The sequence below is a fragment of the Zeus faber genome, assembly GCF_960531495.2.
Source record: "Zeus faber genome assembly, chromosome: 8".
In the NCBI taxonomy this organism is placed as follows: Eukaryota; Metazoa; Chordata; class Actinopteri; order Zeiformes; family Zeidae; genus Zeus; species Zeus faber.
Window position 1 is genome coordinate 6573840 of NC_137195.1, and position 26125 is coordinate 6599964.

Genomic DNA, 26125 nt, shown 5'->3' on the forward strand with positions numbered 1-26125 from the left:
CTCGTTCATTTCAAACACACGTGGACGCCTCGTGGTATCAAAGCCTCTTTATTTGAAAATTAGTACAAAGTTTTTTCGCCTCGTTACAAAACAGTAAAATGACGAGCTGCTGAGGTTACATTCTGACAGGAACCGAGCCCACGATGGTTAAAACCTCTGGCGCTGCGCTCTTCCCACTCAAGAGCAAAAATAAAAAATAAAAACCCAAATCTGTTCAACGCGCTGGAATGTTGCCGGAACAGTTTTAACGACCTTTCCTCCAGGGACAAAAATAAAATTCACATTGACAGAAAAATCTAAACAGAGACAGAATCTAAACCGAAGCGACGCTAATAAATTAAGAGGTTAGCGCTGGGATCAGCTGCAGGTTTCCATCGGACACGACGGCAGTGACGACGACGATGTGCACGTTCACCTCTGGCTTGTGTTTGACTTTTCAGAAGCTACGAGTCAAATGTGCACACCAGTTTCAAACAACAAAAGGAGACTTTTTTCAAAAGTGAAAAGCGGCAGAGCAGCCGCAGAATCAACCGCGAGCGTCCACATTTCACGTGTGACCACGTACGTGCGTTGGTGTTTTTTTTTTTTTTTGTTTTTGTTTTTTTTCTCAAAGTGCCGAGGGCGTTGCTAGTGCATCGATTAGTGTCAAGATATGGTAAAGGCTTAAGTTGCTGAGTTTCAGGTGGAGTTTTTGGGGCTTCAGGCCTTTTGGACCTACATTCACCGAGGGCCGGGGTGCAGAGGCGGCAAACCAAAAAGCTTCATGTGAAATGGCTTCAGATGCAAAAACATATTTAATATTTTACCAGTTGTGCGGCAGCACGGTGGCGAAAATATGGAAAATATATATATATTTTTTTTTATATGCATGAAGTGCAAAATGGGCCAAAAACACAAGCTTACCAAGGCTTCATGAGCTAGAATTCAAATAAAATCACAAACTTGGAACGAGACTGGTGCCATAAAGTGTCACTACGGTAAACAATCCAGGGGTAGGAAAAATTTGGAACTCTAGAAAATAATCAAACAAAGCAGATTTGGCAGCTCATTAAGATCACAGTTGCCAAATGACCCAAAAGATCAAAAAAAACGTCTGAATTCAGGTCACGCGGGGACATGTGTTGATGCTCTGTTGCAAACATGAAGTGCACTGATGAGTCGTGGAGGCTCCTTAATTCTGGCATTTCCAACATAAAGTAATTCAAAGTTATTCTTTACACCGGTGGTAGTAGCCACGGTGCCTTGCAGCTGGGTGGAAAGATTTGTGACAGACATTGAAGGCGTTTTTATTTTATTTTTACCTTAAATGACGTCCTTTTAGATGAAATACATTCTGTAAACGGAGCCAGGCGGAGGCGCCGAGCTCGCGTCATTTTTAATTCCCATAATCGCTCGGCCGCTTTCACCGTCTGCTCAGCGGAAAAATTAAAAAATTAAAAGGTGGATTTCCAACTGACGCGAGGAGGAAAGTCCTGCATCGAGTCTGGAACCAATCCACCTGGTTTCAGGTTGAGTTGTTGGGTGCCGTCCGTGCTGTCAGTGTTAGTTGGGAGCCGGCGCCGTGAACGGTGACCTCAAACGTCTGACGACCTGACGCCAACTCCTTACCGTTATTCAAGGCAGGAGCCCAGGTTTTGGAAACCCAGGGGTCCTGGAGAAACACCCCTGACCTGCTGAACCAGAAACACCCCCCAAATAAATCACACATTTCCCTACGCTCTGTTTTAGAAAATAATAATTGCGTTTCAATGATTTTTTTTTTGCCCCAAAATATGACACTTATGACATCGTCTCCACATCACGTCCAGGATTAGCAATTCATAAAGAAGTTTGTTATTCAAAATGTTTCACTAATAAATAGATTTACACATGTAAAAACCATCCCCCTCTAGAGGCTAACTTTGTTAAAGTAATTAAATCCAGTTCTTTTGTGACACACACACACACACACACACGTCATTTGTTCTCAGCAGTGTTTTGTCATAAAAAAAGGTTCACATACCCACACACACACACATCTGAACGTCCACCGGGCCACAGAGCCCCATGCGCACTAAGGCTGTGCTATGCTAACAAGCTAACCAGGCAGCCAGGAATTGTACAAACCAATAAAAACAAAACAACCCCAAAAAGACGGCGGCTCCATCGTCCCCCAGGTCGGCGAGTCATCGTGAAGCCCCGCCCATATCAGCAGCATCGAGGGCAGAGAGAGAGAGAGAGAGAGAGAGAGAGAGAGAGAGAGAGAGAGAGAGAGAGAGAGAGAGAGAGAGAGAGAGAGAGAGAGAGAGAGAGAGAGAGAGAGAGAGAGAGAGAGAGAGAGAGAGAGAGAGACAGACCACGGGAAAAACAAAGTAAAAACACCCCAGTAGAAACAAGCCGGCGGCCGGTCGGGCCCTTTCCCACGGGGAAAGGGCCAAAGGTCACCGGGAGAGGGCGTGAACCCCTCCGCCCCCAGCGATTCGGCCGCCCGGCCACAACAAAATCTCTTTTCGCTATAGAAAAAAAAAACAAACAAACAAAAAAAAAACAAGCTTTTTTTTTTTTTTTTTTGTGTGTTAGCGCTTGCTGAGATGAGTCCTCCCCACAGACAGACAGACAGACAGACAGACAGACAGGTTCCTCTCAGTCCAGTTTCTCCAGCACCGAGGGCACGTACACCAGGCTGAGCTCGCTGCCGAAGTCGCACACGATGGCGGCGTGGTCCAGCACCAGCAGCTGCCGGACGCCCTGCCCGTCGCTGCTCTGGCCCAGGTAGACCGTCTGCAGCAGGTCCCCGAAGTTGAGGTCCCAGAAGGAGACGCAGCCCTGGCCCCCGGTCACCAGCAGCGACTCGGAGATGACCCCCAGACTGGCCCCGCAGCCCACCTCCTGTTGGGGTTAGGGTTCACTTTAAAAACACCGCTCCCGAGACGCGCTTTCATTCACACGGGGAAGCGGACGAGGTTCTGGAGGAGGACGCGGGCGCCGGACGGAGCTTTGGTGTCAAATTCAGAGGCAGGTTTGGTTTTAGAAATTAAAGCCTGGAAGCCTCTGCAGCCCGGGCAAATAAAAGCCCCCATCACTGTTTGAGGAAACACGGTACGCAAGTATATTTAACAAGTACATTTAACAAGTATATTTAACAAGTAAATTTAATAAGTATATTTAACAAGTATATTTAACAAGTAAATTTTACAAGTAAATTTAACAAGTATATTGAATAATTAAATTTAACAAGTCAATTTAACAAGTATATTTAATAAGTACATTTAACAAGTAAATGTAACAAATAAATGTAATAAGGAAATTTAATAAGTACATTTAATAAGTATATTTAACAAGTATATTTAACAAGTAAATTTAACAAGTATATTGAATAAGTACATTTAACAAATCAATTTAACAAGTATATTTAACAAGTAAATTTAACAAATACATTTAATAAGGAAATTTAATAAGTACATTTAACAAGTATATTTAACAAGTAAATTTAACAAGTATATTTAACAAGTATATTTAACATGTATATTTATTAAGTAAATTGAATAAGTAATAAGTCCATTTAACAAGTACATTTAACAAGTACATTTAACAAGTAGATTTAACAAGTGTATTTAACAAGTAAATTTTACAAGTAAATTTAACAAGTATATTGAATAAGTAAATTTAACAAGTCAATTTAACAAGTATATTTAATAAGTAAATTTAACAAGTAAATTTAACAAATGAATTTAATAAGTACATTTAACAAGTATATTTAACAAGTAAATTTAACAAGTATATTTAACAAGTATATTTAACATGTATATTTAATAAGTAAATTGAATAAGTAATAAGTACATTTAACAAGTACATTTAATAAGTATATTTAACAAGTATATTTAACAAGTTTATTAAATAACAAGTACAGTTTAAGACTGCAAGTGTTATTGTATTTTTAATGAACAGATCTTCCACATGGGGCGTTTCTATTCAGCTTTTCCAATTTGCAACTTCTACATTTGCAGAAAACACGTTTGAGAAAACATCAATGTTTGTGACAGTTCTTCAACCGCGTGTGTCCCCCACCACTGTGTCAAGGTCCTGTGTGTGTGTGTGTGTGTGTGTGTGTGTGTGTGTGTTGGACGGAGACCCCGCCCCCTCTACCTGCTGTATGGAGTAGAGCTTGATGCTGGTGCTCCGGTCCCAGATGCAGATGAGGTCGTCCAGCCCCGAGCTGATGACACAGGAAGTGGTGCACACCACAGAAGTGACGTCTCCACGGTGACCGTACACATGGCTGACCCGGCTCCCGGTCAGCACGTCCCAGAGGCAGATGGCCCCGTCCTGCCCCCCGCTGGCCAGGACCATGGTCTGCAGGGGCCGACGACACACACACCCACACACACACACCCACAACCACACACACACACACACACACAGAAATCAGGTTTAGGGGAAGGTTCCAGATTCAGGATTTATTTTCTCTTATTTGGCCACTTCCTGTTTGATTCTGACCTGGTCGATGTATATGGCTGTGATCCCTCCAGAGTGACCCTGCAGCGTGAAGAGACAGCAGGAGTCCTCCAGACGATACACCTGATATACAGACAAACATCAAAACCATTACAACTGGATTCAATGGGAGAGCTCAGTGAAATGAGTGTGAAGGGAAAATAAGGTTTGTGCAAAATATAACATGCGCATCATAGAACAAAGAATAAAAGTAACTGTGGAAAAAACGAGGAATCCGATGCCTTAGCAATTTATCTTTGGCTAGATCTCAGAAAATTGTCGGGAAATCGCAGTCTTTGTTCCTTTGTTTAACGTGGTAATCCCTGAGGTTATTTTAATTAAAAAAATCCCTTCTTTTAAGAATTTTGTCATGTTCATTTAGCTGCCACTTCATAAGAAGCAGCCATTCAATGTATTTGTCATTCTGCATGTGCTGTCTCCGCCTTTCCCAGCAACGACTGAAATGCTGCCGTAATGAATTTGACAAAGCGGCGTGGCCAAAAGAAATGTGGTATGGATACAAAATAACCAGGTGGTGGGGTCATGTGTTTTAAATGGAATCCTGGGACATGTCGTATAATCCATCCAACACAGGCCATTTTTACGGATTTCCACTTTAATCCCAATTTCTACTATTATTTTTCTGTTGCGGTGATGGTGCGTGCGTGTGTGTGTGTGTGTGTATGTGTGTCATGAAACGTGGAGCGCGGCCGCACCCTGACGGTGTGGTCCTGGCTCCCCGTGACCACGCGGCCCGCCGCCGCCCGCAGCACCGTGATGGGCTTCTGGTGGGCGCACTGCACCGAGCGGGTCAGCTGGCAGCTGATCAGGTCCTCGCTGCTGTAGCACGGAGACGGAGGCATGCTGCCACGCCCGGGGGCTCCTGGACCAACCATGTCAGTATTCAGAACACGCACGCACGCACGCACGCACGCACGCACGCACGCACACACGCACACGCACACGCACACACACACACACACACACACACACACACACACACACAAAATGGCATCTTGAGATTTAGCACCTATGACAGAAACCATTACGACTTAAAATGTATTTTGTTCCATTCATTTCTGCCTCTTAACTTCAACATGTAATTCTGTTAGACAGTTTAAATCTGTAGACTGGACACTGTCATTTTGCACATTCTGTCGTAATCACTATATGTATATATATATATATATATATATATATATATATATATATATATATATATATATATATATATATATATATATATATATATATATAAAAAATACGTGGGGTGTTCATTTTAGGTTTTGGGCTGGATCGGTGGAAACGCCACCTCATGTGAGCCAGATGATGTCCCTTCTACAACTACAAAGTCTTTCATTTTATGATTTCTTCCTTTTTACATTTTTTATTTTTTATTTTATTTTTTTTAAACCCAGATCAGAGCAGACTGTATCCTCGCTGCTCTGAAACAGCCGTCTCACTCTTCCAGAACATTCCAGTCTTACCTCTGTACTGCAGCAGACCAGGAGGCTTGTTGATCTCTACCGTGAAGAAGTCGAGGGATCCGTTCAGCCGGGCCGCCACGATTCTGAGAGAGATGGAGAGAGAGCCCATGTGACTTACTGAGTCAGACAGTCTGTCAATATCCTTGCATGACTGTGGAATGGTCTGTATGTGTGTGTACGTGGGTGTGTGTGCGTGCATGTTACCTGTTGTTGAGGAAGGCCAGAGCTGTGATTCCAGAAGCTCCGTCTTCGTTGCTGCAGCGTAACGAGCCTTCTACTGCATCCCACAGCTGCAGGAAGAAACATCAAACACCGTGTTCATCTGGATTTAAGGTACGGAGCCGAAAATCACCATTTCTCTTCAGAGCCTCATTCACATGAACAACAGTTATTACAAAATTGCCTGATCGCCATCATATCACCTGACCGCCATCATCTGGTAAAATCGTTAAGTTTCCACCATCATATTTCCATCCTTTTTTTTTCTTTTTTAAAAGCTGCATGAAGTGACATTTCTGCTCATGACATTATCGAAAAACTCTGTAATGTGATGAATTGCTCAATACCGAGTGTGTTGACTTCCATCGCCACTCCCTTGAATTTAGCTAAAATGCAGCTTGAAGCGTCAAAACCAACATTAAGCATGTGACGATAAATTAAATGTGAAATTGGTAGTTTTTTTCTTCCAATTCTCAATGTCGATAGACAGCTCCTCTGCAATACGCATGTATTATTAAACTATTAAAAGCATGCACTATGACAGTGGCAGAAAATGAACAAACCCCGCCCCACCCAAATCTAATGATTTAGTTTGAATCCGTTATGTGTTTGACACTGAATGACGGCTCCATGCTGCACCTCCAGTTTGCCGCTGCTCCTGCCGGCTGCGATCAGGTTCCCCCTGAGCTCCATGGCCCACACGGAGCTGTCCCAGTCGGCCGTGGCCTGGCCCGCCCCCGCACAGGCCCTGTCGTGGTACTGGGGGCCCGGGGTGTCCCCGAGACTCCGCCTCCTCTGGGGGAGACCCCCGCCCGAGGGAGGGGAGGAGGAGTAGGACGTGGAGGGCGAGGAGTAGGGGGAGGCCGACGGAGGCTCATGCTCCATGTAGGCGCGCTCCACCAGGCCGCCGTAGTCGAAGGCCCCCATGGGCGGGGTGCAGAGGTGGGAGGGGGGCTGGGAGGTGAAGTTGGTGTCGATGAGCGGGGTGAGATCCGGCTGGTCCGTGAAGAGGGGAGGGCGGGCCGGTGCCATTCGGCGCCGCAGAGGGAAGCCGTCGTCGTCCTCCGCCAGGACGTCACCCCCGGCAACGCAGGGGTCGCAGCCGTCCCCGCCCAGGAGCTCCGCCTCCGAGGCTCCGCCCACTGTGTCCCAGCAGCCGTCGCGCTGATCCCAGCAGCCATTGCTGCTGCTGCGCCTCAGCCTGAGAGACAGACACACACACACACACACACACACACACACACACACACACACAGTGGTCACTTTAACTTGTTATGTCTTAGTCATCTGCCCTGTTAAAAACTTGCCCAAAGACAAAACATTTTATTCCTGACATGCCACAAATCAAACTACAAATAGCTTCAGCCAACATCCCAGTATTGGCGCACAGAAAATGTGCCCGGGCCAGCAAACAAGATTTAAAGAGAACATATATGAGACAAAACAGGAAGAAAATCGTTGTTATTCAACACTGGCTTGAAAATGTTTAAATTCGTACATTATTTACCAGAGATAAAAATCTATTTCAGATACTAAAAATATTCTATGGGAACCCTAGCGCCCCCTAGTGACCAGCGCTGCTTCTCACCCGTGGCTGGGGATGACAGTGAGACAGTCTCCCGTCTGAGCGTCCCACACACGGATCTGTCCCGCCAGGCAGCAGCTGGCCAGCAGCATCCCATCGCTGGCCAGACACTCAATGTCCTGGAGGAGGGATGAAAATATTTGAATTTTCATGATCTTTGGATGAAATGTTTCCATTTTCCAACGGTTCGTCTGCGTTCATTTATTTTTAATTGTATTATTATTATATATTTTTTTAACATGACAGCCAAAGGGAGTTCCCTGTGAGTTTGGATTGGGTCCATACATCGCGTGTGTGTGTCGCTACTAGCCATCATGATTCTGAAAGGTCCGCAACTGAGTGTACTCTCATCTCACCATGCTGTGGCCTCTCAGGAGCAGCGGGGAGATCTCGCTGACCGGAGGCGAGTAGCCATAGTCGTCGCAGGGCAGGTCGCCACGGCGACGCCGGCCGTGCGGCACGCCGTTCTGCCCGTAGTTCCGTGGGCACAAAACCCCATAGAGGCAGAAGAGCAGCAGAACCAGCAAAACGCCGGCAGCCAGACCCAGAGCAGCCACCCTGCAGAGAGAGAGAGAGAATGAAATGGTAATAATAATAATAATTTAAAGTGAAATAACAGAAAATGTAGCATAAATAGATTGTACTCTCATACATTGTACAACTTGAATGAAGTGGAGATGGAGACGAGTAGGGAGTGAGATTCAGAGACGTGGGAGTTAGACAGAGGTGGATTGGAAAGAGAGAGGGGGAAAAAAAAAAGTCAAGGATGAGATGAGAGGAATGAACAGTAAAGGCAAATAAAAGGAACAGTCCTGACAGCAGCAGGATATTCACATTTTACTTTTCCAATGTGAATAGTGAATATCTGCATGTTTGGTTAAGCTTAACCTAACCCAGTTTTCCAATTTATCTATCAAGACCTGTATCGTCAAAAGTGTTGAATGCAGCACCAACATCCAGTAACACTAGGATTTAAATTTCACTGGGTTCCAGGGGCGGCGCCAGAGTGTTTTATAACGCTTTATAGTTCTGGAGGGGTGCTCATGAAATTTTGACATTCATGCAGGTCATGCGAGCGCAGACTAAAGTACTAGGTGTGATGTATGAAGTACTAGCGGGTATGATACTCATGCACGATGTTTCAGCCATCGAGCGTTAGATACGGCACGTAATAGACCCTCAATACTAATAGGCAGGAAAACATTGCCACAACCGTGACAGATAGGCTAAACACTGCTTAGATAATATCACTAATTGAAAAACAAATTCTAACACACTCTTTGTTTGTAGAAACACCAAAAACATTGCCAACCTTACATAATACCCTGCCACCACGGTAAAAGACAACAAAGTGAGAATAATTGCCTAGTCACTAATAGACGGCGACAAGAGGACAATAGGTCTATTTTTGTGAATCACAGCAAAAGAATCAATGACATCCTGTTCACCGAGGGCCCGAGGGGCCTCTCTGAACGTGAGAGACACTGGAACTACCTGGCCAGACCCCCGTCACAGAGGCAGACGCACGCGCACACGCACACACACACACACACACACACACACACACACACACACACACACACACACACACACACGGTGGGGGGGGCAGTTCATTAAACTATACTATGCCGAAGAAGTTCAAAATATACTAGGGGAAAAACATCCAAAAACAAGAGACTATACTGTCAAAAATGTCAAAATATACTATGAAAAAGTTCAAACATACAATGCCGAAAAACACTGTAAAATGACATATGTCGAAAAATGTCAAAATATACTATATTGAAAACGACATACTATATTATGTCGAAATAGTTCAAAATATACGATGGCAAAAAACAGACATCCAAAAACAACATACTATATAATGTTGAAAAATGTCATAATGTACTACGCCCAAAAACGCTACACTATACTATGTCAAAAAATATCAAAATACACTATGGCGAAAAGCATTGAAAAAACAAAAATAATACTATAAAATAAATAATAATAATAATTCAAAATATACTACGTGGAAAAAATCCAAAAGTGACATACTATAACGATGTCGAAAACTGTCAAAATATACTATGCCGAGAAACATTGAATAACGATATACTATGTTGAAAAAATTGTAAATATACTATGTTGAAAACCAGCCAAAAGTGACATACTATACTATGACGAAGAGTTCAAAATATACTACATGAAACATACAAAAGCAGCAGACGTCGATGTATACTTTGTCGAAAATGTCAAAATATACTACGCCCAAAAACGCAATACTATACTATGTCAAAAAGTTCTAAATATACTACTGCAGAAAAACGTACAAAAGCGACATACTATATACTATGTAGAAAAAGATCTAAATCATATCGCGGACCTTAATCTGACCAGTGCGGTAGCTCCAAGTCAGTGTAAGCAGCGCAAACTGGATTTCATTTTCCGCAATGATAGTCAGTTCTCGGACAGCGACACTGAATCTGATACCGGTGTTATCCCGGAGAACATTTTAAACAGCGGATTTCAACCTGAATGACGAGTGACGATGAAACAGAACATTTTCAAGACGACCGGAGGAGACCGACGACACGCTCGTTGTTGTTACAACGGCAGAGGTTGATGACGTGATGAAGTCCGTTGAGGCTGGTGATGCAGATTATGAACAAGTAGCAATGGACAAGATTCTCAAGTTTACCTGCAAATGCAGCCAGGGAAGAAAATAAATGAAAGAGGCCGCAAACAGGCTCTCAGAGTGTAGCTGGGGTAGGGTTGAGGTTAGCCCACATAATAACTCCAAGAATTTTGAAGATATTTGGAAAAGGCACATTTATATATTAAATGACACATCGAGGTTGATATACAGAGACTAATATTATTGACAGACTGTACATTTTGTTGTGTTGTCCACACTTTTAAACTCCTAAATAATTCCACTTTTATAAAACATGAATATTCTTTGTGTTAAATAAAAGCGGTTTTTTTTTTAAACAAAAGATGCTGTGAGTCGATGTTCAACATTCCCTTTAAACACAAGAACAATGCAGAGATTGCCCCATTCAAGAGGGTGTCAAGTCCACATTCAGCAGGGTGTAAAGTGGCAAGTAGCCATGTGGTTTTGTTGGTCCTCCATCCTATTTGCTTTCTGGGAGCTGGCTGAATGAAGCCAAGTGTGGGGAAAAACTTTGAGGGTGATTATCATTTACATTTACATTTACATTTAGTCATTTAGCAGACGCTTTTATCCAAAGCGACTTACAAGGGAGAATAACATTCAAGCAACATTGCGACAGAGATTAGTGTAACAACAACATTAGTGTAACAATAAATACTGCAAGGTGGTGCTAAGTTATTTTAGGTTAGGACAGGAGGTACTCACTGAAGAGCTGGGTCTTCAAGTGCTTCTTAAAGACAGAGAGGGAGGTCCCCGCTCTGGTCATTTTTGGCAGCTCGTTCCACCAACGTGGAAGTACAAATGAGAATAGCCTGGATTGCCGTGGCTGTATGGCCGGCAGAGCCAGGCGACGCTCATTTGACGAGCGCAGCATCCGGGGGGCAACATGTGCTCTTACAAGAGCATTTAAGTAGGTGGGAGCATTCCCAGCCATCACTCTGTAGGCCAGCATAAGAGACTTGAACTTGATGCGGGCGGCTACAGGTAACCAGTGGAGCTCGATGAGCAGCGGAGTGACATGTGCCCTCTTTGGCTGGTTGAACACCAGTCACGCCGCCGCATCTCAAAAACACAGTTTTCTGCACCCTGGTCATTAACAAGCCATAGCATTTAAAATATTTGCTCGATTCACACAAGTGACACATTGTTTTGAAGCTCTGGTTCTCCACTTTCAAATGGCATGGAAATATTGGCAATATTTAGTTTGCATGCTGCATCGACACGGACATCTTACTGATATATCAATGACAACACAAGACTCTCTCTCTCTCTCTCTCTCTCTCAAAGAGGACTGGGAGGATTGGACTTGACAGCTCGTTTTTAATGGACACGAGTCTTTTAATCACGTCAAGTTTACCCCGTTTTTATCAGGAGCTTTTTAAAGCTTGGGGGTTTTTTAAGAAAAGGAAAAGGGAGGCCGCAGATTCCCTCCACTGGCTCCTGGAGGAGCCAGGCTGGATGTGCAGGATGGGGCCACTCCAGGACTGAGGAGTATCCTGAGGGAGGCGGGGGTCCTGACCCTGAGGCAGGTGGTGGTGGCGGCAGGGAGCGACCAGTAGGACAGCGAGGCCATGGCGGAGCGGCTGGGGGTGAGGTCCACCAGGATCGTACACCTGGTGCTCAGAGGTGGAGGGAGAGGCTCACGGAGGAGGAGCTGGCCCTGCTGAAGGAGTACGGCGAAGGCGCGGAGGAGCCAAACCCGGAGGATCCCTTCCCGGAGATGACTCTTACTCCCAACCTGGAGGGGTCCTCCGGGAAGCTGCTGCACAGGGCACTTTGTGCAGAACTAGACCTGCACGCAGCCAGCGGGAAGGCTTTTTACAAAGTGTGTATGGTTGTTTTAAATAGGAGGGGACTGGAGGGGCGGCAGGACACTGTCTGGAGGGGACGGCTCCAGATGGAGGGACAGGAGGAGCCATGTTGGAGGAGCTTTTACAAAGCTCCCTCCAAGAAAAGGACGTGGGACCTCCAATGGAGAGTCCTACATGGAGCCATAGCTGTCAACGGCTTTGTTTCTGTTTTTAATCCCACGGTCGCAAATGAATGTCCTTTCTGTAAACTCTGTAAACTAGAGTCCATTTTTCACTGCTTTGCAGAGTGCGACAGACTTTTAGAGCTTTTTAGTCTTTTAAAGGAAAGTTTTAAGCTCTTTAAGGAGGAGTGGTCCAGAAACGCTTTTATTTTTGGGGTTAGGTACTACAGGGCCAACGAGGGGAAATGGCGACTGCTTAATTTTCTAGTAGGGGAAGCGAAGATGGCCATCTACCTCACAAGGAGGAACAAACTGAGGGGAAAGGAGAGTGATTTAGGAAGAGTGTTTGTAGCGTTGGTCAGGGCCAGAGTCTTGATTGATTTTAACTTTCACAGACTGATGAAGAGTCTGGACGTCTTCATCAAGCTGTGGTGTTTTAATGACGCCATCTGTTCCCTGGTGGAGGACGACCTGTGCTTCCAGTCTGTTTTTAACGTGTACTCTCTCTCTCTCTCATGTACACACACGGCGTCTGCAGAGAATATTCAAAATAAGAGTAAAAATGAGAGAAAAGTCTGGCTTTTAACATATTAACATATTTGCCTGGCTAAGTGTTTAGACAAAGAACCTTAGTCAGAGTCGCCTCAGTGCTGGGGGCGAAATCCTGATTGGAAATTATCCAAGTAGTTGTTTGAGATTAGAAATCTGTTAGAAAGTTGATCAGAAAATGTCGGAAGTAATTTTTGGAAGACTTATTTCAATGATTTTGCTTATAACACAAGATACTTTATTAATCACTGCTGATGCAAACTCTGTTGCTCAGTGATACCATAACTGCACTTACTCATGGATTTGGTACATATATTTTTATTTATTTTTTTCCATACATAGAGCATCCACATACTCTATCACACAGAGACAAAGCACCACTACTGACCTCTGGTGGTGAAAATCAGAGCTATTATGTATGGACACCTGCGTGTGGTGTGGAATGTGGTGTTGCCGTGGAGACTGGATCTGCCACACTAGTGCAACAGAGTCTGGTCTCACAGACTGAAGAGTTCTAGCGCAGGACAGTTAGGACTGAAATGAGCTTAAATGAGGTTAAACAACACTGCATCTAGATTGTCTTGATCCTAAAGAAATTTCGCAGGGCTAAACATTATTAGGGGCAGTGGCTGAAAAAAATACTCAAAAGTCACTTTAGTTTAAGTACAGCTATCTAACTAAAAAACAACTCTAGTCAAAGGGAAAGTAGGGCTGCCCCCAAGTCAACGGGTCGAATCATCAGTGGGGAACCTGTCAGTCGACTGAGATTCTTCAAGTCGAGGAGTCCTTTTTGTGTGTGTGTTTCAATGAGGGAAATCATAAATATATTGGAATATGTGTGAATCGAACATGGCTCTCCATGCGCCCCAATCGGCGTGCCCCAGAAAATAATCTTAATGAGCACGGCACGGAGGAACAGGGCACAACTGGTTACGATTATTTACTGTTCATAACGCACGAAGAGGGGGTGATCGGGGAGAGAGCCACAGAGAAAGTGCCCCCCCCCCCGTGACGCACGTTTAGTTCGATAAGGAGACGGAAAAAAAAAAAACAGTTTTGGCGCCGATCGTGGCAACCCATCGCACATGCATCATGTGCCGTCGGAGAAGGAGTCGGGTGCACAAAAATCCGGCGCGCTACCGCTTCCAATTGCGCAGGAAAACCTGTAACATGTTACATTACTCGTTACAGACAAATGTAATATTACCTTGTAAACCCCAACACGGGTATGGAGTAACTCAACTCATTTCAGGGGAAATGTATTGGAGTAAAAGTCAACAGAAATATAATAACTCAAGTAAAGTACAGACACTACCCAAAAAACACTTAAGTACAGTAACAAAGTACTTCTACTCTGTGAATGTACACCAGTGATTAGAATAGAAGAACATATTTTATGCCTTAGGGGGAACGGAGCCCCTAACTGTAGAAAGGTTTGTTTGATGCTCTGGTGACAGGGGACCCACAGGTACCCCCTTTCCACCAACGCAAACCTAGTTCTGGGCTAGTGCCAGTGCCAGTTCGCAGTCGATTCGACTTGCGAGCCTTCTAAGATCCGCTTTGCTTTTCCACGGGAAAAACGGGCCTGGGGAGCCATGTCATTACGTCGCTGTAGACATCGGCATACATCTCTGCCTCCTGGTCACAAAAATGGCGGCCGCAAAGTTTTAGTCGTCTTGGTTGTCCCTGGCCCGTGTCCCCTGTCCCCGCCCCCCTGCAAGCGGCTCTTGGTTCTGGACCAGCAGCCAAGTGGTGCCGCTCTGGAACCAGTTTTTCTCGTATTTTGCTGTCAAAACACAAAGAACTGGTTCAAGGTTAGGCACCGGCTCCCTCAAAATGCCTTTTGGTGGAAAAGGGGTTAGACAAAGAGACAGGGGTCTGATTTATAAACCAGTGCTGGCAAATTGTGAATAATGGGAACATTGTGAATACTTGTCCACTTTCCCAACATCGAGGGACGTGGGAGGAAATATTGTCTCCCCAGCAGTGAATGGTAATTTTTAACGATGTGAAAATGTCAATCTCACGGTCGACCTTCGTCCTGCTGCACCGAGGAATATGGCCAGATATCGGACCTTCAGAGCGTGTGACAGAGTGAGTGTTATGAGTACAGTACAGAGTTTTTACTTTTTTACATGATATTAAGTTAAAAGTCACGTCGCAATTGTCGATTGTATCAAAACTACTACGACTTATCTATTGAAATTTGCCATTTTTTTCGATACTAGTATTTGAAGGAATTAATTTCCTATGACTACGACTGCCACCACTACCTTAAAATAGTTTCATATAATACCCCTTTCCCACTGCACCAAAAACCCGGTCAAACCTGCTAACATCCGGCATTTGTCACGAGTGAAAAGAAAAAGCCCGGGTCTCAGTCCAGGGCCAAATGACCCCGCAATAGATCCGGGTTTCAATCGGCTCCAACTCCGATCGGCTCTGATGTGAACGGGACACTCGGGTCAACGCTCATTTTGGTTTTACAGTTTTACGTCGTCGTTTGTTTAAGTTGTTGTCTCCTCTACTGTTTTGTTCCAAATCACACTGGAACCATGACACGCCCCTTCTTCTGATGTGTTCATGTTGCGAACATGACTCACCAGAAAAAACAAAACGCATTTCTCCTGGCAGTGGGAAAGGTGTCGGTCGCCAATTTTGAGCGGTTTAAAAAAACCCGGGTAAATCCGCTAATTTTGGTGTGAAACAATACCAATAAAACAATACCAATATAGCTTTACTACTTCCATTCTTATCAATTTTATTACTCAAATTGGTAATATTATAATCAGTATTATCAACTGCGTTCAGATGAGTCCGCGGTCGCTTGCTCTGTGTTTGTGCCAACCCGCCACGCTGCCTCACTCCATCTCAGGGTCGTTGCCGTGACAACAGCAGCGCATTTGGGAGGATCCCTGTCTGCCGTGGGGGTCGTGACCCTGACCAAGGCCCGCTCGCTGGAGATAAGCCTGACCTTCCCCTCGTCTATCAGGGCGACAGCCGAGCGCCTTACACAACAGGGCTGTAAAATCACGGGTGCATCTGTGCAGCTGTAGAAGATACAGATCTGACTGATCGGGCTTCAAGGCCAGGGCAACAGATTCGGGAAAAGTGTCAGCTCTAATGGGTTATGAATCACTCGCCGTATGCAGCTTAATCTTGAGTATCTCTGGCTTGTATGTTTGGCGGGTTTCTACCTATTTTTTTGTCTCATTCCAACGTGAAAATAAACGTAAAGTATCGAAAGCCAGTGAGAAATTTTGGAGAAAAGAGTCAGGTAATGATTTGGAGGAAAAGTGATTGTAGAGGATTCACTGTGAACAACCATGAAACAACGAGTTGTTTCCTTCTTTTTAACAAACAGATGTGGGTACAGCGTGTTCCGTACACAACGCACAGGGAACAAATCCAATAGGAAAAGACAGATGAAGTTGGTTTAAAACATTCAAACCACACCCTCTCTCCACCCTGACATCACAGACCATTGGAATCTTACGAGCGTCCCCTTGGCCAATAGCACGACGGCAGCCCATGAGGGGGGGGCGGGGCCCTAGGCGTGGGGCCCTCATCTTTCTCGCCCCCCCCGCCCCCCCCCACCCCCACCCTCTCTCTTGCCAGGCCTTCAGCTGTGATAAGATAACCATCGGCCCAGTGGCAGAGTGAACTTCACCCGAACCCGGCCTGAGAGACGCAGTGTCCCCTGGAGCTGCGGAGTTGGAAACACAAAGTTCCACCAGCACCTTGATCGTCATTCAACTGAAAACACCGTGAAATGGATTTAAATGCATGGTCAGTTTAACACGACGTCAATTAAACAGCGGGACACATCAGAACGGTGTCTTATGTCAACAGGCAGATTATTTATCTGGATCACCACTGAGCTCTGGAAATTCAGGACTTCCCAAGGCCACCTGCTCCTTGAATATCAAATGATGATACCAAAGTAGTTCAATACCTTGAGGAAAAAGTACAATATGCGCGCACGCACACGCGCACACACACACACACACACACACACACACACACAGAACAGCAGGAGTAAATGGGTGACTGAACTTGCCCTGTCAGAGAACTTCAAAGGTTTTCTTTCAAGGGAAAAAAGTACTCAAGACCCGGCAGACATTATATACTCAGTGTATATTATCTGGAAGTCGGTACGGTATAACAAAATATAACCTTCACGTCTTTTCTGGCGCTTTACTGTCAAAAACATTTGCATACTGGCTTGGAAAACAGGTGTCAACACGAGAAACTTCCTCTGACAAGAACGCCTACCGCTTCAGTTGAGGAACTCAGAGAGAGTGAGACAGTGTGTTGTCATGTGTGTGTGTGTGTGTGTGTGTGTGTGTGTGTGTGTGTGTGTGTGTCAAACGTTCAGGGCTGCATACCGGGAGCCCCCTTCAAGGAGACTTTTTAAACTCCTTTTAACCCTGTGTTTGAACATCTGGTATCTATGTGAGCATGACCTCGCCGTGGCTTCTCCTTGGACGGCCATCTTTACAGTCAGAGAGCTTTTTCAATGTTTCCTATTCTATTATACGACCTGTTTTAATCACACGGTTTGCACGACTCTAGGGTGATTTGATACAAGTTGATAGGAGTATTAATTTTATATGAGTTATGTAATGACCAACACATTTCCCTACACTTTGCTGCTGGGGAGACACAGATGACTGTATGCATCACAATCCTGTCCCGACAAGTCAGAACCACATCTGAAATAAAATTATGCAAATCCTAGACTCCCCTCCCCTCAACTCAGCTCATATTAATCTCTTCCTTAGATTATATTTAAATTAGTCAGCCAGACGTCTCCCACATAATAGGCTCATGTACATCAATTATAATTATTTGTCTTTTTTTTTTGTCTCTTTCTTTGCAATTAGTTATTCCTTCTTAGAAACAAAAAAAAGAAAAGGAAAAAAAACTATTAAAAATAAGCACAGTGCTCCTCCAGGCAGGTAAAATCACAAGAGCTTAACTTGGGGCAAGAGGCTGGCTTGCATCCCAGCACTATGGACAAGGCTTTTTCTATGAGTCTATGGCCAGACGCAGAGTTGACATTAAAATGACTGGATTTTGTTTTTGCCGTGCATGTTTTCTATCCTTCGGGGGGCATCGCTGCAGTTTACCGCACAGTGAAAATCAAAGATGGGAGAGTTTCTTAAAAGTATTTTATTATTCTATTTTTTTTATTATTTATTTTCACAGAATTATTTGACGGATTATCACTTGTTTTGGCCGGGTATTGTATCTCAAGATGGAGGTGAGCGTGTACGCAGACATGTGTCGGTACTCACTTGTAGAGGGTGAGGTCGGCCTGGAGGTCTGTGGAGACCTTGGGGATGGGGGGCGGCGGGTGTCTGGTGTCCTGGGGGTGGCGGGTCTCGACGGCCTCCTGCGGGCTGAGGTGGAGCGTCACCGGGATCACAGGCAGGATGCTGATGTATCTGGAGAAGGAGACCGCGAGAGGGAACAACATCACAAAACTGGATGCAGCACTACGCGCAGTGGTTTGAAAATCCACAGCAGATCACACAGCCGACATGACTGGAAAAAGAGGCGCTCGAAAGAATCGGATCGTTTGTACATGGACGCCGGGTCACTGCTTGGCTCGGAGCCCGGCGGGGAGCGTCCTCTGTGCTCCCCACATTCAAAACATTTCATGCTCCCACTTGTAGGGAAAATGTCATTAACTTCTCTTTTTGATTTTGGATTCTTAATCGGAAATGAAATGATGGCATGACACACGGACATTCCTGTCTATGGATGCGGCAGCTTCCGGAACTTCGATGCCCGTCGCATGGCGCCGGTAAAGGGGCGAAAAATCTGCGGGGCGACCCGGGTGTCCTGCTCACATCAGAGCCAATGGAGCTGGAGCCGAGTAAAACCTGCGTCTATTGCAGGGTCGTTTGACCCGCCACTGAAACCCAGGTTCTACCTTTCCCAATGATGACATGCTGCATGGTAGCGGGTGTTACCGGGTTTTGGCGCACTGGGAAGGGGAAATTAGTCAAAGAAGTTATGAAACTGATTATATAATTCATAATAATAAACAAGCAACGTCTAGACAAACAGCCGTCAGACTGTACAAGAGACAAGAGGAAGTGAGTTCCACGGAAACGGAGAGGTCACCGCAAGGTTTCGACCACGGCAGTTAAAGAATTTGGTCATGAGTTACCAATAACACTTTCACAATGACCGGATGGACGGAAATTAGCCACAGCAGTTACCGCCCTTCCAAGAAAACACATCTTTAGCTGGAATCCAGGGACGGACACTGTCACCTCTGTACGTCCATCCCTGACTCACAGTCCTCCTCTGCGTCAAATAGTCTACAGCCGAGTCCCGGCATAACATCATCTACGGCTGATCATTTCGTACACTGTTAGCCAGTGTCTTACCCGCTATGCAACTACATACTGTTGGGGGCCAGATTTTCAACTTATTAAAGGAGAGCTCTTATGCTCCCTTTCAACAGGTAAATATAGGTCTCTGAGTTCCCCTCTGAGTGTGCATTCTAGCCACTCTAACATGCCTCTAAAGCCTCTGTGTTTCTGTGTGTGTGTGTGTGTGTGTGTGTGTGTGTGTGTGGGGGGGGGCCTTCCTGAGGCCACCAGTTCTGTGAGCCAATGGGCCGATCCAAATGCCTTTGCATAGCTTGCACCGGACCATGACCCCGCCGTTTTATTCTTCTAATTTCATGGTCTGCCTGCTCAGGAGTTCAACACGGCAAATAATTGAGATGAAAAGCGCAATGCGCGAATAGGAACTCACAGTAAAAGTTAGGCAACCCCCCTCGTATTAAATTTGAGCATTGAAAATTCAAATATATTTGAATATTAAAAATAATAATGCATACAAATCTGAATGGGATTATATAGGAATATTTGTAGCCCTAAATAACAATAACAAGAAAAAAAGAGCCATTTGTATGAGAATCGGATCAGCACTGAAAAACATCTCTGTTTACAAGGCCTCATTTAAAAGTTTGGTGCAACTTTCACAAGGGCACTGCTGTACTGCCAGTTGCACCGCACTGGGACACCGCACTGGGCTTTTTTTGTTTCATTAAGGAAAAGTCGGAAAATAAACTAAAATAAATATCTAGAATACTTATATTATTATATATAATATTCTACATCTACAATAAAAAAAACACTATATTCATTCGTGTTGTTTGGAGAAACCAGTCTATTTACCACATACGTTTATTTTGGGGTTTTTTTGTTTGTTTTTTAAACACAGCAGAATTATATTTTTAATTACTTAGATTCCCATCGTCTGCAGTTTCTTCACTGACAGTTATTACAGGGTATTAATTCCTCTTTCTTTCAAAATATTTGTGCTGTTCCGGCGGCGCTTGTTATTTCCCCCAGTCGTGGGTGGAGTTACTCAGATGGGGGGCGGCTCTAATTCGACTGAAGGCCCACTTGACGTAGGAAGGGATTGCAAAACTGAACGGGTTGTTTCACTGAAATAGTCCGATCACAAAAAACTGACTGAGTTGACTTATTTCACAGTTAGTAGGCCCATCAGAGACCCAAAACTATGTGCACAAGCACTGAAAAGGTGAGTTTTTCACAATAGGTCAATTTTAACTGGATTCTGGTATTATTCTCCCATATTGTTTATATATTATAATCCATATTTATTATTGCTTTTTCTTATGAAAAAGAATAATTTTGAATCTTTGCTTATCAATACATGTTTTCCCACGTGTTCCTGTGTTTACCTGCCAAATAACACATGTATAATATGACAGATGATTAAAAAATTGACCCCTAAAAGAAGGTGAATGAGCAATAATTAACTTTTCACTCAGGGACATTTAGTCATTATGTTTTCAACCAAAGATACAATTGATGTGGTCCTTCTTAATCCAAACCAGCAATGCAGATATAATAAAAAATAAATAAATAAATAAATAAAAATAAAATGAAATAAAATAAATAAAAAAAGCCTCCCCGTCGGGGAATTGAACCCCGGTCTCCCGCGTGACAGGCGGGGATACTGACCACTATACTAACGAGGATACATCAGCTCCCACGGAGAAACACAACCCACCTCTTGGCCAGCGTGATGTTGTAGTAGCTGAAGAGCGAGGGCCAGTGTCTGAAGGAGAGCCTCCTCCAGCCCTCCTCGTCCTCGGCCGCCCAGGCGATCTGGGGCGCGGAGGGCGGGGCCTGGGGAAGGGCGCCGTGGTGGCCCTGCGATTGGTTCTCCGGTAACGGGGTGGCTTCCGGGGCCGGGAGGACGCTGAGAGTGCTGGCGGGGTCTCCGCCCGGAAACACAGGGGCCGCGCCCAGGTGGGCGGGAAGCCCCCCCCCGCCGGAGTCCCCCAGGGGACTCTGCTCCGAGACCTGGGCCGCCAGGTAGGTGCGGAGCCCGGCCGGGTCTGTGTACACCAGGATGCCGATCCAGATCACAGTGCCGACCTGGGAGGGGGAGGGTCGAATGCAGGAAAAACATTAATTCCTTTAACTTTGAAATTGAAAAATCCCTCCGATACAGAAGCTCTGCCGTCGAGGTGCTTTGCATGAGGACACTTTCGGATGTCGCTGAAAGGAAGTTGAGATTCACGTGAAATCTTTTTTGTTGTTTTTTTTCCTTCTTCAAATCACCTCTGTGTACTTTCAGTTTCTCGGAAGCAGAATCCGCTTCTTTTCCAAGAATAACGCAGCGTTACAGGCATTTTGCCAAAGTCTTGTTGACGTTGGCACAGCTCCAGGTAAACTCTTTGCACACATGTGCAGTGGACACATGAGACAGGTTCAGATGCACACGTGTAGAGGACACCCCATAGAGTCTGGTGTCGATTGATGGGAGAGAATAAAAATCTCTCACTTCATCAGAATGTTATTTTTGACCGTTTTTAAAATCGTCAAATAGACTTTTATTTTCACTGTATGTGATATGTGCATTTTCATTGGACTAATTATTCAATTGTTCGGTAGCAAATAATTCTCTTCTTTTTTGAGGACTCGCAGTCCTCCTCCCATGCTCCTGTCCGCCTACATACAGTAGACGTGCAAAGAATCCATTCCCCCCCCCAGCATTTAGTTTCTTGCCTAAAACCACCTCTGGACTTCACGCATCCCTCTCCAAACATTCACCCTCGCAGCAAAGCACAGCATCCTCTCACCATGATGATGCGCTGGGCGAGTCGCGTGCGGGCCAGGAAGTACACCACCCGCAGCCGTTTGGGGAGTCGAAGGTTCCTGAAGGCCGGCGTCTGCAGGGTGATGGTGTGGGGGGAGGGCCGGGGGGGAGGAGGAGCCTCCCTCGGTCGCAGGGGTCCCGGCTTGGGGGGGGGGAGGCCCGCCTCGGCCGGCAGGCGCCGGTTCAGGTCGGCCAGCTGAGCGTGGTAGACGGAGGTGGGTGGGTGTTACTACTGTACGTGGGCTCCAGAGCAGAGTTTACCTTCACTGGTTTCCTGTCACGTTTGGTTTAGGGAAGTAAACTCTCATACACATACAGTCACTACACAACATTTTCCCAAAGCCCAATTTCTGTTTGGTTTCACTCATCGGCGCTTAGACTAAGATCCTCTCAGCCTTAGAGGATCTTGGATGTGTTTTGGTGTGTGTGTGTGTGTGTGTGTGTGTGTGTGTGTGTGTGTGTGTGTATTTTCAAATCAGCTTAAGAACAAAGAAGGTATGAGCAGGTTCTGAACAAGAAACGAACATGTTAGAGAACTAATCCTGAAAGCTATGCAGGGAGTGTTTTGGGCGTGTGACCATCATTCCAGCCATCGGCGCGTGCGTGTGTGTATGTGTGTTGGCAACAAGACAGTGATGATGATCGCGTTTGTGGTGCGAACTCTCACCTCCATGCGACGGATGTCTATAGACAGCACGGTGGTGAAGAAGAACATCTGCAGGAAGAAGTCGGAGACCAGCCCCACCACCGCAAACAGACAGAACTCCTGCACGGGGACACAGAGAGCGCCGACTTTACAAAAAAACACCCCGGCGCCTGACGGTATCTCTCCGTCTGACGCGCTTCCACAGCTTCAAAGCTTTATTCGTCCTCTACCTGTTCATTTTAAGTACAAAAAAAATTAAATGCTCATAGCGCTAACTGGATGCCGGGAATGACGGTTTCTTTCGGAAGAGAGGGCTCCACTCTACCTGGATCGCTGGCACCAGGGTGAAGTAGCCGATCAGGATGATGCACAGCTCAGTGGCCATGTTCTTCATGATAGACCAGCTCTCATTACTGAGGCCTGAAAACACACACACAAGCACACGCACACACACGCACACACACAAGCACACGCACACACACACACACACACACTCTCATGATAACTGACTGATAACTGATGTTAACGAAATGATGAAACAAATAAAAGCCTTAACATAAACCTCGAGGAATCATTTCATTTTACCCTGAGCGATGCGTAGTTTGACCTCCAGGTCGACGGGTGTGGACACCACGGACTTGGTGAGCACCAGGACGTTCTCCAGACCGATCACCACCACCAGGTAGGGGAAGATCTCACTGGGAGGAAGAGGTTCGGGTCAGGAACGTTTCCTTACAGTCCCAACGCCACTGTGCGTTTTTTTAAAGCCTCTTTATTGTCTTTGCTTTTGATCGAGAATAATAATAAGTATGTTTACACAAACTATCCTTAAAACCAGAATCTCATTCCAGTCACTGACTCAAATTAGGTACAGGACACAAAATAAGTGCAATGTTTAAGAAAAAAAAAAAATACACAAAGAAGAATCTGAAATATACAATATACAATGTTTTCAAAACTATGAATAAGTGCATAGGTTTATATTTTGGATGTTTGGTCATCACCTTAAGTAGTAATTAAGTTGAAAGCGACAGCGGTGAAAGCAGCGAAACTCAGCAACTACAACAAGTGATGTTTCCGTCCAAGGATCACGTGAGACCCTCCGTACGAGAAAATCTGCACTGTATGTATCTGTATTAAAATTAAATGTGCCAAAGTGGTTAGTCAAACCATCGATGGGACCCAGGAGTTTAGTTTAGAATGTATTTGATCATAGAACCAGCCAGCACAGCAGGGGTGCTTTGTTTTCCAGCAGCTTTCCCGTCACCTAAAGACACAAACTCCTTGTGACAACAGAGTTGAGTTCCCCCGATCTGGTTCTAAAAATGGCGCGGTCACCCTGGGACACCATGAAAACCTGTTGCAGCTTATTTCTTCTCACTTGATTTTATGTACTTCTTCATTTTAAAAGTTTATTTACTTTTTTTAACAATACCCTATAAAAACACTGTTTCCCAGTGCTTTTGAGAGCACTAGAGTAAAATGCGTTTAAAAACCATTTGTGATGACTTTTTCCTCTGATAGTAATGACACGTCTGCCAAAAGTGTTTCTGTGGGTTTCCAGTGCGTACCCGATATTTTGATGAGAGGAAAAAATTCAGCGGTTGCCGTATTATTTACGCTGAAAATTATAAAAAGTTCTGCAGAATGCCTGGAGGTGGAAAAGAATAGTGGAATAACTGGGGGCTTTGGAAACTCTGGATAATAACGGTGCCACATTTGACAGATGGAAAGGGTTGAAAGATTGTTACCGGCACCAACGGGTACTGGAGTAGTTTGGGCAATTTGTGTTAAAATAGTCATCACCAAAGAACAGAGCAGTGTTGTTTCCGGATGGCCAACATGCTTCAAGTTATCCAGTTTAGATTAGAAAAGACCTAGATATTAGGTTCAGAATTATAATTATTATTACCATCATTATTTTCTTCATCATTATGGGAAAAGAGATAAGACATTTGGTTTTATTACTGGAAAAAGGCTATAATTTTTTTTTTTTTTTTTTATATATATCTTTTTAAATCAGGGAAAAACAGCTATAGTTTTTTATATTCATATTATTATTTATTGCCTACAATATAGACGCTTTTAGCCTCCACTTCCTTCTGTGATGAGCTGAGCGGAAATAAGCTACGAGAGGCAGCGTCAAAGGCACTGGGACAAGAGTCAACCGCTGCACGCATGACACCAGACGGACTGATTGGCACTGCACACGCGCACACACAACACACACACCCACACCCACACCCACACACACACACACACACGGCGTCGATATCACGGCCTTATCTGCAGAGAGGCGCACGAGTGCAGGACATGTGCCATGTGTCTGTGCTTGCGTTTGTGCTCGCACTGACAGAAACAAACACTTTCATGTTAGTCCGGATCTTGGCCACTGGTTGTCTGACGGATGTCTCCGCAATGTTCACTTTCCTAACAGCGCTCCGTGACAGCCTGCAACTGGCCAATCATGTCCCTGACTTCTTTTGAGAAGGTCCTTCCACATTCAGCCTCTCTCCCTTGACACAATGACGCAAACAGCAAACATGAACGTAAAAAATCAATAACAAAAAGTCAATGGAAAGGAATGACAACCTATTGTAAGGTGCTCGTGTGTGCCAGTGTGTCTCACACACACACACACACACACACACACACACACACACACACACACACACACACACACACACACACACCCCTCCCCTAGCCACTATGAGCACATTTGGCTTGTCAGAGCACATTAATTGTCCCCATAATCTGAATGTCCCATTATTACTGTTTTCAAGCATTTTTAAGCAATATATAAATGTTTATAGGCATTTACTCTCATGATTCAAAAATGTTAGTGTTGTTTTAAAGTCAACATAATTCCAACTTATCTTGTCTTGAAGAGTTTTCTCTATATGGCTCTATAAACCACCTATACCTGAATGTGTGTGTGTGTGTGTGTGTGTGTGTGTGTGTGTGTGTGTGTGTGTGTGTGTTTCCCTACCCTCCGTTGAGTGTGGGGGTCAGTCCAAACAGCGTGCACAGTCCCACAGACATCAGCAGGGAGCTGAGCACCGTAACCACGGCAGCCAAAGCCAGACCCCACTTGGACTTGACCATGTCGATCTTTCCTGGGGGACACAGAGAGATATGAACAAACCATAAACACTGTGTGAACGTTTCATGAATTATAAGATAATCCTTAGGTCTTGATTATAGTCCATGTCGTTAAAGGCGTGTATTCTTATGAATGATGAGAATGCGAATTCTGTATGCACGAACACACACCCATAAAAAAACACGTGTGAGCCTCGGTGTAAAAATAAATTTGAGTACAGCTCTAAATGTGTGTACAGAACTAATATTTGTGTTGGCATGCTGCTTCTTA

General features: G+C 44.9%; 1 protein-coding gene across 1 annotated transcript in view; it reads right to left on the bottom strand.

Moving 5' to 3' along the window:
• Window positions 1–32: 32 nt before the first annotated feature.
• The window catches only part of scap (SREBF chaperone), a 45913-nt gene continuing 19820 nt past the window's right edge, over window positions 33–26125 (bottom strand). The window contains exons 8-23 of the mRNA XM_080006088.1: window positions 25742–25868; window positions 23338–23450; window positions 23078–23172; window positions 22774–22872; window positions 22090–22302; window positions 21012–21382; window positions 18245–18394; window positions 8121–8322; window positions 7768–7883; window positions 6819–7380; window positions 6165–6250; window positions 5961–6043; window positions 5190–5356; window positions 4477–4557; window positions 4126–4332; window positions 33–2868 (exon numbers count right to left, since the gene is read on the bottom strand). Coding sequence (XP_079862214.1) covers window positions 2623–2868; window positions 4126–4332; window positions 4477–4557; window positions 5190–5356; window positions 5961–6043; window positions 6165–6250; window positions 6819–7380; window positions 7768–7883; window positions 8121–8322; window positions 18245–18394; window positions 21012–21382; window positions 22090–22302; window positions 22774–22872; window positions 23078–23172; window positions 23338–23450; window positions 25742–25868 — 2918 coding nt within the window. The 3' untranslated portion in view covers window positions 33–2622. The remainder of the gene's footprint in view (window positions 2869–4125; window positions 4333–4476; window positions 4558–5189; window positions 5357–5960; window positions 6044–6164; window positions 6251–6818; window positions 7381–7767; window positions 7884–8120; window positions 8323–18244; window positions 18395–21011; window positions 21383–22089; window positions 22303–22773; window positions 22873–23077; window positions 23173–23337; window positions 23451–25741; window positions 25869–26125) is intronic.